Consider the following 15582-nt stretch of genomic DNA (forward strand, 5'->3'; position numbering starts at 1 on the left):
TATATTTCTCCTGTATTTTGTTTAACCACTTTAGGAATCTAAATGACATATCAACCCTCTCCTATGAAAACATGTACATGCTGGGATGCTATCATATTTAAAGAATTCCAACGCTTGGAATAATTTACCCAGTGCAACCTAGACAGCTTTTTTTAGCACTAATTATTTTTCTAAAGCACAAAATCTCTTTATTCTCATCAGCAACATTAGACATAGTAATCATAAAAGTTCATAAAAATCTACCCTGGTGTCTGCACACAGGAAATAGATATACTTCCCTTGGATTAACAGTTTTCAAATTTTCCAATATACAATATCTTCCAATAGTTGGGTACATAAGAAACAAACGAATAAAAAAGAAAAAGGAGTATTGTGGTATTGTTAATTTAATTCACACATATGGAAGTTTGATATAGATGGACTCTTGCCTTTAGGTAGAGACAACTTGTTGCCCCCTTGTGGTGCAGTGTTGTTACTGCATTCAATCCCCAGATATGAAGAGAGTTTGGCACTCATCCAGTTAAGAAGGGAATCTCATCCAGTTAAAAGATAAGGATGGCACACAAACAAGAGAAATAAAATCAACAAATATTTTAATTCTTCAAATAAAGTATAAAATATCCGCTTACATAAAAGATTCTGTCCATAAGCATCCGTTTTAATGGCTCAGAACTACTCCCAGCAATGTCCTCTGATGTTAGCAGTAATAGGATTGTTGCTTCCTCTTTTGCAAAGCCTGCAGGACTAGTTGGGAAATCTCAATTTCCCTCTAGTCGGCTCAACATCTGTCACTTCAGACCTGGCTTTACTGCTCCCTAATCACTTCGACCTTCCCCAGAGGTTGAACCCTTGAGTATTCTGCGCCTGACAGGATACATGTCATTTCTATCCACATTGACCAATCATTCAAGATAATACCGTATTTTCTCGATTATAAGACATGGTTTTTTCCAGCGCAAATGCTCTGAAAAATACCCCTCGTCTTATAATCGGGGTCGTCTTATAATCAGACCTCAAATAGGTCTGACTATGAGACTAAGATCCAGATCCCCCGCAGCGATGCAGGGGACCTGGATCCTCCTGTGTTATGCCCCCCCCCCCCCAATTTACCAGTGTATCTGAGTCCCCGGTGCTTAGTCTGGGCAGCGTGTAGAGCTCTACCCGATTCGCCTAGACAACGTCCGCTGCAGCGGAAGTTGTCTACGCGAATCGCGTAGAGCTCTACACGCTGCCCGGACTAAGCACCGGGGACTCAGAAGCTCTGGTAAGTTTGGAGGAGGGAGGGAGTGTTAAACGGGGGGGGGGGGGGGATAAGGCATTTCTGGACGCAGAGTGCTCTGTGAAATGCCTTTTAACCCCTTTAATGCCACTCTGCCTTCAGAAATGCCTTTTAACCCTCTATATGCCACTCTGCCTCCTGAAATGCCAGAGTGGCATATAGGGGAATAAGGCAATTTTGGAGGCAGAGTGGCACATATGGGGTCAAAAGGCATATCATGGGGCACAGTGGCATATAGAGGGTTAAAAGGAGTATCATGGGGCACAGTGGCATTTAGAGGGTTAAAAGGCATATCATGGGGCACAGTGGCATATATGGGGTATAAGGCATTTCTGGGGCAGAGTGGCAAGCCTGGGGGCAGATGTGCATAACGGGGGGGGCAGGTTGTAAAAAAAGGAAATAAAAACAAAATATGTTCTCAATCATAGCTTTTATTAACAAACAATTGTTCACATAGTTTACATGAATTAACATTTACTGGTAAAACTTTTTTCCTATAAGGTCGTCTTATATTCAGGCTTTTTCTTTTTTTCCTAAATTAATATTCAGATTTTGGGGGGGTCGTCTTATAATCAGGGTCGTCTTATAATCGAGCAAATACGGTACATATACAGTCTGCACAAATCACTTTTATTTTCAAAGTACATATCATCAGCAAGTGATCAAACCACACGGCTAACACTTTTGCTCTGCCTGTCATATTGTCAACACCTTTGTCAATCATAGCTCAATTTACAACATGTGGGCATACAAAGTTGTAGTGGTATATTAATGTACGCCGAAACCGTGAATAATTGTTTGCAGTTATTTTAGTAGTAAATATCCCATAAGCAAGTATTTACAATATACGCATCTGAAATAAATCACAATGTACCGATTTAACCCTTAGTCTTTTCTTAACTTATAAGGAGGATAGGAAATCCTTACGTTAAATGTTTTCTATTTACAGATGCAGATCATTGTATGAAATTCTACAAGAAGTCAATTAGAAAATGAAAATACTTTGGAGGAATAATACAGATTCCTTGGAAGGGAATCCAAATTTGTGGTAGGTCAGAATAAACCTTATATTGTATTCATACAGTAATATATTCTCCAAGGGATTGGATCTGCTCAGAAGAGGCAATCTGAAAAATCCAGATGTTGCTATCCCAATCTTTGAGCACTAGAGGAGGTACTTACTTTCTTATGACAGAGTTATAATTTCAATCTGAGGTTTGTTTTCACATATTGGGTAGCAAAAAAGAAATATTTTTTTAGTCAACGTGCATTAAGTTTCTGATACGGTTTCCTGAGTAATATGTATACGACAACATTTTTTGTTCTACTGACTAAAGCACCTTTTCAAATGATCTATGACCAACACCAGCAGAGAAGGCATGGTGTAGTAATGCATGTATAACGCATGGGTGGGAAATTGTACATGGGCAGAGGGAGAATGGTATGTTCAGGGGTTTATATATGGTGACAGGGAAGATGGGTAATTGACATGGGGACTTGGTCATGGTGTTATTAATTTGTAAACTGCACCGTTTCTGGGTTTGGCACCAGGAAACTGACGGTAATGTTTGCTTACACCAACCTGGGGTGTTGCAACAGTACTGTACATCAGTACACATTACTAAGGAGTTCCCACTGATGGTGCCATTACCTGTACACCACTATGGCAGATGTTATGCGCTGGAAAATGGGCATAGGGCCCAGGAAGACATCAAAGAAAATTGTTGGCATGATGGGTGGAAATAGATGGCAGACAGATACACATGGGAAGAAAATGGACATGGGTGAAAAGGGTGAAGTTAATTGACATTGAGGGAGAGGAAAATAGGCAAACTGGGGAATAACCAGAGGGATATGGACATGGAGAACCATAAAAGGGGGCTACGGAAGAAGAGGGTGGTGTTGGTAGCCGAAGGGTGATGAAAACGGGGAAGAAGCAGGATTTTACTTTGTATTGGGCCCAGATAATTTTTGTAATAAAAATGTTAATATATTATATGCTTAGAAATCAATAATCTTATTTCTAAATCACATTATTATACTTTATACATATGTACTGTGACATGTGGCAGCGTTTCTTTTGACCTTAGCATCTGTTCACCGGAATAATACATGCATCAAACTGATAGTCTTTCACAATGCCAATGGCTTCATTTTTATAGGTCTTACCAATATCTCAGAAACTAACTTCATAATGTTGTTAATACACCTCAATAAATATCCCAGAGCAGGCTGTAAATTCCTTTACATCACTGATATTGGTGAAACCTCCTATTGCTCTGTGCACGCAAGTACAAAAGAACAATATATATATATATGTCAAAATTTTTGTTCTAGAAGCACAGATACTGACCGTAGGAGTTTCCCATATGTGTTAGATCATTTCAGGATTCATTAATGTTGACTGTTTCCCATTTGATCACTGCAGCTTCAAAATGGCATTGAACAAAGGCTTAGCAAAATGCTAAAAAGCAAATAATCACACATAACTATCACTTTCCCAATCACCGTTTCTTAGCTTCTTTCATGCAAAGTAGATCCACACTTGTTTTGATAGCACCTAATATATACAAATAAAACAAAGAATAGAAAAAGCTGCACTGTAGAAAAAAGCTACTGTTCTAGGAGATTTATGTACACTATGTACAGTCCACAAATGTAATTCTTCCGACGTTCATATGGTGGCTATGTTATTACCCAGTTTTGTTGTCATAGAATTAATTCCTCAGACCAAAATAGATATTGCTTTCATACTTCAAACACATCAAATTCTGGCTTCCCCTCCTCTTGAATGGGTAGAACGGTTGTATTCTGAGAGAACCCAAAGTTATGCTGCCCTTTATCTAAAGTGTCATGGCTGTCAATGCTTGTGCAGTGGTCTGGAGAGGTATTCCATGACTCAGAACTTGTGTTTAGGTTGGGTAGGAAGTCGGCATACCTCCCTATGTGGGGCTGGGTATTTACTACAAAACTGTCACATTCGCCTTGGCTTTCCTCCTGCACTGGATTTCGTATGTTTTCTTCTTCGCTTTCAGCCACAGTGGCTGCATCCTGAGAACTTGGACTAACCACCAATAAAACAACATCAGCTTTAATGTTCATTACGGAGCCATTCGAAATAACAGTTGTGTTATTATTTCCTGTCACCTTGCCTGGAAAAGAAAATATTTAATTAGATTGCATTTTTTGTATTATTGTTATTACACAATGCTTACTCCCTTCTGAGCTACTGGCATGCTAGCTTGCTGAACAGACTAACGTTGCACCAAATTAAAAAGCACAGGGCACCTCTTTCAACCTTTTCCCTCAACTGTCTCAATCTTAACATCCCCTTTTACATCCTTCCATCTTAGCTCCTCCTATGTCGTTTAGCATGTTAAGTTTTTCCAATGTAGCATAATAAAAAATGAATTAGGAGACTCTCATACCAGATGGTGGTGGTGGTGTTTCTGAAGAGTGGCTCCCTCCTGGAGTGCTCCTAGTGCCTTGAGGACACTGTGTTTCAGTAGCAGATGAACCTGCTTCATCCCCAAAGTTTCTGTCTGAGGTACTATGTGCAGGACACGAAGAATAGGTTCCAGGCATACTTTGACAGAAACAATAAAAACAACTACTTTCCTGGGGTTCGGTGGTAGCTTCAAGACCATCTCTGGAGTGTCCATTAGCATGTATGAGGCCATTTAGGTCTTGGGTAAAATAAGGACTAAAGATCAATTCTTCATGTGGTATACATTGAAGTCTGTCTAACAGCAACCTCTGACAGCTTGTCTCTGAGCAGCAATGGCTGGTATCACTTTCTAACGAGGTGTCCTCTGTGTCTGCCATTGAGTCAGTTGCAGTATTCATACTTCCCTCTTCAGAATCCATCAAATGATGTTTTTCCGTGTACTCATCTTCTGTAGGAACACTTTTGCCATGGAGATGCCCACATACTTTTATGCTGTCTGGACTAATGGGTATACATATGCTCTGCTCAACAGGATTGTGAATCCTATCATTTGCAGTTTTTCTGTCAATACTGTTAAGATTGGTCTTGGTTTCAATGCAGGGGGATATTTGCTGAAAAAAATATGAGTTTAGAGTGTTGCCAATTTGGTTGTAAACTCAAACAGTAATCATTTTAAAAATAATATTTGTGTCTAATACCTTATACAAGATGTGGCTTAAACTTCCTGCAAATACTGGCAAGTTTCTCCAGCAACAAGGACTGAGCAGGTCCTGTATAATGTGTTATTTAATAGGTGGGGATTTTGTGGACATCTCACTGATACATTATACAGGTCCATCCAAGCTCTTCCTGCATCAGAAGCTCACTGGGGTTAGCCCTCCATAATGCACAGTAAAGGTGAAACCAGAATGCCCATGCAAGCTCTGATAATTCTGACTTAAGTGAAAAAAACCCAATGCACTAAAATAGATAAAACCGCTACCAGAGGCTTAATGGAACAAAGCACTTCAAATCTTCTGGTTTTGCTCATTTAAAATTATATTACGCACACTATAAACTACTACAGAATTTGTTAGTACTTTATAAATACAAGGTAACAGTAATGATAATAATAAAAATAGTTACTTTTTTCAGCTGTAATATCACTACAGAATGCTGAAATGGAATAACAAGTACTAGGGAAACAAATGCATTTCCCTGTGCTTTACGTCTTCAACCCTATCAAATCTACTCAGTGTATAACTCAGTGTTCATTTTGGATCACTATACTTTCTAACTGTAAAACATGAAAAGTGGATGGCATGGTATATGCAAAAAGTTGCATTACAAAAAAGAGCTGACATCCAATATAAAACTCAATGACTGAAATTGCTTCAAATTTGACATCCTGTTCATTGCACAGAACAAAATAATATATTTCTATGTTAAAAACTGTTCTAGTAGCATGTAAAATAAATCAGTCAGTAGTGACTTATCATCAGACTTGACACTACTTATTTGCTCTGTTCATTTACTGTTTAAAATGTCTCCAGGCTGGCACAACCTCCATAGTATGCAGTACATGGTGCTGTGCTCCTTTTTAATAGGTAAGGTGCAAGGATATGATGTCATATCCCAGGTGTGGAGCGAACTGCTTGGGAAGGTGCCCCTTGGCAGGGGCCAAGTTAAATACGTCACCAGATAACTTACCTCTGCTCCTTGAATCCTGGTGCAGACCTCATTCATCCACTTTGATAAATCTGCTGTAGGAAGAAAACCAAACAAAATTACTAAACTCCTGAATGTTAATATTTTTAAGATATAAATAAGTTAGTAATGCAATACCCAACTTAAATCAAAGCACCGTAGTAAGCAGAGAATCTTAGGAGTTTTGTCCTGGATCCCCTCTTAAGCAATCTATGTATATATTTTTGAACTCTGGTTTCGACCCACCCAGGAAGGCCATGTACTTACTTAAAGGAATTTTGGTAATTATCCATGGAGATGTATGTTGGTTTTACAAGCTATTACATGATATATATTTTCTTCTCTTGTATGTTTCCTATTAAGTGAATATTTTTATCTTTAGAAAGGAAAGGGAAACCAATACAAACTTAGAACTCCTATTAAGGGAAGTTAAGGAGCTATAAAGCGAGCAAATGGATGACAAGTGTTATAACTTTTTGTTCCCAGATATCTGCACACACCACATTATACAACTATGAATAACCAATAATTAGGTAATTATTATTTGAACTGAATTAGCTAAAACTGTGACACATGGCACAGTCTGTACCGTGTGTTAATTCAGACTGAGTGATATTTTTTTTCAATAAATATCAGTTTCACAGTTTTGTTGCCTTATTAGACTAGGTTTATTTCAAATCATACATACAAACAGCACCAAAGGATGACAGATGATTCACTATGAGTCAGATTTCTCCTTGGATCAATAAGCTGTTTCCCCATAATTAAAGATTATATCCCTGAATATTATGTTTTTCTAGTTATCCATCCAGTTGCAGTTTAAACATCTGTACAGACTCCGATAAAACTACCTCTGCAGGCAGAGAATTCCACATCCTTATTGTCCTTACTGTAAAAAACCCTTTCCTCTGCTTTAGTCTAAATCTCCTTTCTTCCAATCTGAACGCATGACCACGTGTCCTATGCATAGTCCTGTTTATGAACAGATTTCCACACAATGGTTTGTATTGGCCCCGAATATATTTATATAATGTTATCATATCCCCATCTGAGGTGACGTTTTTCTAAACTAAACAGATTTAAATTAGTTAACCTTTCTTCATAACTAAAGTGCTCCATTCCTTTTATTAATTTTGTAGCCCGCCTCTGCACCCTTTCTAGTGCTATGATATCCTTTTTTAGAATAGGTGCCCAAAATTGCACAACATATTCAAGGTGCGGCCTTACCATTGATTTATACAGAGGCAAAATTATATCTTTATCCCGCGACTTGATGCCCCTTTTTTATACACGACAATACCTTACTGGCCTTAGCAACCGCAGACTGACATTGCACATTGTTGCCTAGTTTGTTGTCTATAACAATTCCCATAATGTGAACATTATGTATACAGTGGCAAAAACAAGTGAACCCTTTGGAATTGCCAGCCTTTATGTATACATTTGTCTTAAACTATTTTATCAGCTTAATCAAAGTTACTGAACCAACGCAATCTGCTTTACCTAATAACACAAACATTATTGTATTGTTCTTGTCCATATTGAGCACATCACTCAAACAATCACAGCGTGGGTTAAAGTATGGGAAAACCTGGGCTACCCACTTCAACAAAAGCTAATTGGAGTCAGGAGTTGGCAAACCTGGAGTCCAATCCATGGATTGGTGTTGGAGGTGTGTTTTAAAGCTTTGAGTATGCTATTCTTAAGAAAGCATCTGCTGATGTGAACCATGCCTCAGAAAAAAGAAGTCTCAGAAGACCAAGAATTGTTGATTTGCATAATGCTGGAAAGAGTTTACATATTCATCAATCCACAGGTAGACATATTGTATATCCGAGCAAATACGGTAGCTTTTGTAGATGAATAAAAGATTTTTCAAATAAAAGTGAGAAAAAGTGATATTTTTTTAAATGTTCACTATATATATATATATATCTATATCTATCTATCTATATATATATATATATATATATATATATATATATATATATAGTAAATTAGATGATATCATCAAAAAATGGTATCTGAAGAAAACCCCAATACATACCATTAAATGAGAGAGAAACTTACAGCTAAACACGACCACCGCAAAAACGTTACAATCAGCCTTTTGTAGTAGCCCAGTCAGAATAGAGACCCTAACCCTTAAGAGATCTTTTCACACCAGACGGATTATGACTGAGCTTGAGCAATTCCATTAAGAAGAATGGTCTAAAATTCCTACTTCAAGTTGTGGAGGTCTGATCTGCAGCTACCTGAAGATTACTGCTGCCAAAGGAGGTTGGACCAGTTATTACACCCAAGGGTTCACTTACTTTTCCACCAGCACTGTGAATGTTTAATGGATGTCTTGCATAAAGACATGAAAACATAAAACATGGATTTTATCTATGATCATAGACCAGTGCAGTCCTAAAAGTATTAATAATGATCAATTCCTTATTTTGATCACTTACACAACCTGGAAGTTTGCTTGCATTTATATACTAGCCATGTGAAACTTCTGATAATTAATCCACCAATGTGATTTTAAATCTGCTTATTTCTTGAAAATACTTTATTTAATTTATTGTTCTCTAATAAAAGTTATTTTATTCTCAGATCTAGTTTGTGCCCTTTAACTAAATGCTCAGCACAAAATAATTAGCTCAACACTCAATACCTTTTGATGACTTAATCTTCTTACAGCAAACAAAGACAGCAGATGCAGTCACTAGCACCGAAACCACAATTAGTGAAATACAAATTATAACCTGGAAATCTAAAAGACAAAACAAAAATAGTTACAAAACCCCCCAAAACAGAAGCATAAAATGACCAGGTATTTACCAATAATGTCAGGTAAAAAAAGCCAATAACTATTAATGTATTTTACAAAAAAACAAAAAATAAAACTTGAGAAAAGCCAGACTAAAAACTCTGAAACACTGTGGAGTTGCATTTTATATAACACCTCCTTCATGCAGAGATGTATTTATAAAAATAGTTTAAACTAGATACAGTGATGCTTTAGATGACATACACATTGTGAAGATATGCAGGCAGGTCACATTATGGTGGATTATCTATTAGGCATACTAGGTACTTGGCTAGGGGCCCCCAAGCTCTGGGAGGCCCCTGATGCTTTCATGATAATTGATCATTTCAGCCCCACCGTGCAAGATACTGTTTCGGTAAGTGATGAAATTTAATTTGTATGTGCAGTTGGATAAGCACACATAGCTAGGGCCCCTTGAGAGTCTCAATTCAACACTCAAGAAGAATTGTATGTTTTCTTAATCTATCTCCAGCTAGAGATCCACATGTGTTCCTCCACATGCATCAGACCTTAGTGTTCATGGGGCATCAGTGAAAAAGTGTTTAACCTTAGTTTTACACAACAGTGAGCGATGTCCCTCTATCAGGAACCTAATACCTAGTATTTTAGAAAACATCTACCTGATGCACATTCAACTAAACCTCTAATTTAACTTGGAACAATTAAGAAAAGGCATTCACTTCTATTAAGACCACCCTTACTAAAGTTACTAATGACCTCACTGCTAAATAAAAGGGACACTACTTTATGCCAGTACTACTGGACCTTTCTGCTGCTTTTGGCACTGTAAACCACCCTCTTCTCTTTCAAACTCTTCACGATCTTGGTCTCTGTGACTCTCTCTCCTGGTTCATATCCTACCTTTTTGATCATACCTTCCATGTCTTCCTCCCCAGTAACTTCCCTTTCCCCTCTCAGTCGGGGTACACCAAGGCTCAGTTCTAGGACTCCTTCTGCTCTGCCTATACACTACCTAATTTTGCAAACAAATATCAACCTTTGGCTTTCAATACCACCCGTATGTTGATTGCACCCAGATCTACCTATTCTTTCCCTGTCTCTCGTCCATCCTCCCTCCCTCTTAGATTGTGTAACTAACCGCCTGTCTTCTCCCAGTAGAGGCGTACCAGAAGATACCCCTAGTAACGCTCCCCAGGTTTTCGATGATCCCAACAGTGAGGAGGCTCCAGGAATTGGTAGAGATATAATTAGTAGATAGTCCTTGAGTATGTCAGGAGGAAAAAACACACTAGAGATAATCGGTTCAGGGGCACGATTCGTAGGTGAACAAAAATTGCAAGTGGATAAGCCGAGAGCCAAAAACCAGAGCATAGGGTCAGACGGGCCAGAGGTCATACACAGGACGGGTAGTCAGATGAGCAATAGGTACCAGAGCGGATAGTCAGACAGTCTGGGTCATACATTGGATGAAGCAAACAAAGCCAAATTGTAGGACAAAGGAAGGTCGGTAACACGAAATATCCCTTCAGAATATGCAAGGCTTAGAAGACCACACCAGGGACTGAGACAGGGACTTAAGGACTTTTAAATCTGGCGGCGGCAACGTGCCAACACTGACGTCACACGTGTCCCCTTCCCTGCTGGAACACAAGAACACGCCAGCTGCTGCTATAAACTAGCGGCAGTGGCGCACGTGCAGCAGAGGGAGTGTTCCAATGTGACCTTGTTGTCACCCTTGACTCTGACCTCTCATTCCCCCCACTCATCCAGTCTGTCTCAAAAATCTGCCGTCTCCATCTTTAAAAAAATAGCTGACACAAATGCCTCCCTCTTAACTGTCTCGCCCCTCAACAATGCACCATGAGCTACTAGACTTTTCTTCCTCACCCATCGATTTAACAGCACATCTCCCCTCTGTCAGCCCTTAAGATTTCTTAAGATTTCTTAAGCCCCTATGCCTTCTCCCGGGCTATTTTTCTTTGCCCCTGCATTCGATTCCTTCAAAAAATCTCTCAACATCCACTTCTTTAGGGAGGCTTACAAACTTATGAGTTGATGCCCTTCCTCCCAACTTCCTTAGCCCACTTATCCTAGTCCTGCTCCTGCCTTCGGACAGTATACTAATGCGCATGGTCCATCCATAACAGCTTCACACCTCTTGTGTAAAACACCTAAACTCCCGCTGGATTGTAAGATCGTGTAAGCAGGGCTCACCTTACCCCTTGTTTATGTAAGTCAAATTGTTATATACTACTTGTTATGTCCTGTTTACCTATTGGACAACACTGCGAAATATGATGGCGCCATATAAAACAGTCAATAATAACAATTATACATTTTGATGATAGACTTGCCACATAAAGGGAAAGCCTGGTCAACACAGGCTTAAAGGGTGAAATAATAACTTGTTACTTGTCTCTCCAGTGCTATAAAAGACATATTAAACCCATATTTTGTAGCAACATGTGACACCTACTTTGAAATACATTGAAGGAACGGTTACACACAGCATCTGATTGGTTACTGCCAGGCACTATCTCTTCAAGTCCAAGGCCGGTACAGCTGCAAGGGAAAGATGCAACAATATTATAGAATATTTCTGTGTTGGAAGCAACATGCTTATACCCAAATGCTCAAACATGCCACAACACCTTTTAATATATTGTTCACACATAATCCTCACATAAAGCACCAAACCTGCATCTTCTGGGTTTCCAGTCAACTAAAAATAAAATTCTACATCAAATACAAATAACTTACTTTGTCCATGGTTCACATTTTTCTTTGGATGAAGAAGAGTTGGAGAAATACCCAACAGGACATGCTATGCATACAGTGTCTTGGTTTTTTTGAACTTGAGGGAGAAAAAGAGAAATGTATATGTTGCGATGAAGATGGAAGCAACACCTGGGATTAGTATAAAACTATTCTGAATTTGTATACTTTCAGAATACAAAATAACGTCAGTTTACCAAAAATCTGTATTAATTGCACTAACATCACGATACGTTTGGTACGTGGTTGACATAAAGCATAGCCTACATTTAGTTGATTAATTGTTAATTCAACAAATAAAGTAACTAAAGGTTATGAGCTCGAGCAAGGCCCTCCTTAACTAAAGTTGTTATGTACTATTCTGTAGGTGAACTTGTTATGTACTATTTGTTATATCCTGTTTAGTTCTTGCAAAGCACTGTGGAATATGATGGTGCTTTATAAACCAATACATAAATAATAGTAAAGGTTGAGAGAACACCAACCCCCAGTTCAGGGAAGTTTGCAGTAGAATCAGTTAGACGTGTTTATTCACTACTTCCAACTCCCATTTACACTTGACTTGCACTGAACTTGAAAGTAAAGAACAGCTTAAAATGAAAAAACAAATAAAAATCAGTAACTAAAATTCAGTCACAAATACATGTGATTAATGTTTTAGATACCTTGTTCACCTATTATTTATAGCACATTAAGTGAAGCATAGCTCACTTGCCTGTTAACAATGTATTTGTTCCTGTTAACTTTTTGCTGTACTGACTTTACTTCTTGTCTGACCTTTTTCCAAACCAACTTTGGATTTTACTGTTTGTTGGCCTACACCAGTGTTCTGCATACTACACTTGGGTTCCACTGGTGGTGAACCTTCACTACCCTTACAGTATATTTCCTCTGAATTGGTTTTTACTTTTTTCAATTAGAAAAAAATTCTCACCTGGAAACCTTACTCCAAAGCCAGGAGGACACTCTGTATTTTCCATACAAATATCATAACCAGTGTGTAAGTGGTATCCTTCCTTACATACACATTCCCGGGGTGACGTCCGGTTTCCATAATAAAGCACCTCTAATCCTTTCCCTATTAAAGAAAAACATTTTCAGTATTTTCCCAACATGCAGACAAATCAGCACCGAATGTGCAAGTCATGCATTAGGAACACTTTAAGGGCCAGTGTATTGTGCCCAGCAGGAGATATGTTCAATTTAGAAGCCGGAGGGTAGACAACTGCATAGTGGGGGATTCTGCAGAAACTCACCATGCATTTGCAAGGGAGATAAATGATAAATGATAAATGAGTGTCCCTAATTATATCCTCTACATTATAAACTGAATACATTTTTAGTGGAATCCTTTACAGTGAATGGGCTGGTGACATAAAGGGACATCAAGCTACTCAAAAATGCACAAGTCTTTTCTATTGTAATGTTGAACAATGAGGTTATCTTTAGCTATTTGAATTCAGCCAAAAGTTTCTACCTTTTTTGGTCACTAGAGCTAAAGTTGAATTTTTTCTGGATGTTCTCAAAACAGGTTTTTTATATCAGGCAAACTACGAGTGTACTTGGATCCATTTGGATACATATAACAATAATATATTAACTAAATGAATCTAGTAAGTGAATACAGAAATATTTAATTTAAGTTAATTTAATCTTTGCTGGAAGATCGTAAATAAATGTAAAAAAAAACTGTTAAAAAAAAAAACAGTGAAACAAGATACACTCAAAGCAAAGCGTTCACATGGAAATTTTTAGATCTGCATTCTAATTCTCTTAAGTAATGTCACATTCGAACCAAACGGCAAGTAATTTTTGGGCTCCTTAGAGAATTATAATATGTGAGAATGTCTATTTAAAGAGTGGTTTAAGGCCAAAAAGTAAATGTAACCAGGATTATCTTTCCACGTGGGCTACTGTAGTAGTCATGGGAGAACTTGGCCTGGTTTTGTTTTGTAATCTAATTTTTTTTTTATTCCAGAGGATGTTCAGTAACCCCACTAAATAATAAAAATTGTGCTTTTAAAAGTAATGGTGTGCCAGTGTTAGGTAACATCTTTGCGGTTGCAAGTATGGTGACCATGTTAGGGGAACTCATCTATACTGCAAGACATATTGGAGGTTATGTATAAAAATGATTTAGGTACACCGCTTGAAAAACAGATTTCACTACAATAGCCTAACCAATGAAGTTGACCTGCCTGTATCTAGAGAGGTATCAGAAGAATTTTAACTATTTCAGAGTAGAAGCACATGCTCGGTCAGTCAATTAAAATATTCATCAGCCAAACACTTACCATCATCGCAACGTACATGTAGCTGGCATCTTATATCATCATTCCAGTGTGAAGTGTATTCATTCAGGCCACAGAGTCTACAATCCGTGTCTGTGTTGGAAGTGCATCTGGACATCATGTGTTCTCCTATTTATATAAATAAAACAGCATGTTTAAAACATATTATATATCTCGTTTTTATCTATTGGCAGACAAAACTGCTATATGTTTAAACAGGTGAATCTTTATGGTTTCAAAGCATATTTATGGGAAATCCTTTTTAGTTCCTCGAATTTTTTGAACTGTTCTCACTTGAAGCAATTAACAAATGTTTAAAGAGGTGCTAATGCGTTAATGGAGGATATTGAATCTCCTAAATGTCTCAATGTCATGTACACATGGCATCGTGATCTTCTCTTTTATTGTGAAGAGTCCCAATGGATAGAAAGTCTAACGGAAATAAGTAAAATCTCTCATTGCCTGAATATGATCGAAATACACTATAAAATTATGTTATGCTGGTATCTGATCCCGACCAAACTGGCTAAATTTCATCAGAAATATTCATCAACATGTTGGAGATGTAACAAGGAACAAGGTTCCTTTAGACATATTTGGTGGGACTGTAGCGCAATTCTTCCTTCCTGGAGGGAACTATTCGTAATAATCTCTACAATTATCGATATAAATATTGCTATGATTCCCGAGAAAGCATTATTACATATAGGTTTAACTAACTTAACTTTCAACCAAAGAGCCTTAGTAATACAGTGCCTGTTGGCAATGAAGCTATGTATTGCGAGGAATTGGCTTAAAAAAACTATAATACCTATTGAAAATATAATCAATCAAATAAAGCATCAATGCCTTATGGAACAAGGCTTTTTCCAAGCACAGCAGAGAATATTCAAATTTAATAAGATATGGAACCCCTGGCTTGATAAATACCCTATTAAATAAATTCTCTATATGGGAAAATGAGGTGAAGAAAACAAATAGAAGGAGGATATGATAAAGAATAACCCTGAGAACTATATGATAAGTAATAAGTCCTAGGACTTTCATAATAAAGATCAATAGCGTAGTAGGTCATCCATAAGACTTGGTATAACATATATATATTTGATTTAGAGCTCCATTTGTGTGTGTATGGTGTGAATGAATGCATGGACTTAAGAATTTAGAAATATTTAGACCTTTTTTTGTTTTCTTCTTTTTATTTTTAAACATGGGACATTGTGAAATTGTTGCAACGATATAGCAACACCCATCTTATATATACAAGTACCTTGAAACATATCAATAGACAATATGATGTACATTCCTGTCATATACTCAAGGT

The 15582-nt window shown here is 37.7% G+C and overlaps 1 protein-coding gene across 1 annotated transcript; it reads right to left on the reverse strand.

Moving 5' to 3' along the window:
• Positions 1 to 4027: 4027 nt before the first annotated feature.
• On the reverse strand, positions 4028 to 14376 carry LOC149302540 (tumor necrosis factor receptor superfamily member 11A-like). The gene is made up of 8 exons (XM_089482225.1): positions 14262 to 14376; positions 12902 to 13045; positions 11953 to 12046; positions 11669 to 11754; positions 9076 to 9174; positions 6417 to 6469; positions 4708 to 5338; positions 4028 to 4431 (listed from the first exon to the last, which is right to left on the reverse strand). Exons 1-8 carry the CDS (start codon positions 14374 to 14376, stop codon positions 4028 to 4030), a joined length of 1626 nt encoding a protein of 541 aa, XP_089338351.1.
• Positions 14377 to 15582: the final 1206 nt, after the last annotated feature.

This window comes from Sceloporus occidentalis, unplaced genomic scaffold (genome assembly GCF_023333645.1).
Source record: "Sceloporus occidentalis isolate IW3139 unplaced genomic scaffold, rSceOcc1.0.p SCAF_18, whole genome shotgun sequence".
In the NCBI taxonomy this organism is placed as follows: domain Eukaryota; kingdom Metazoa; phylum Chordata; class Lepidosauria; order Squamata; family Phrynosomatidae; genus Sceloporus; species Sceloporus occidentalis.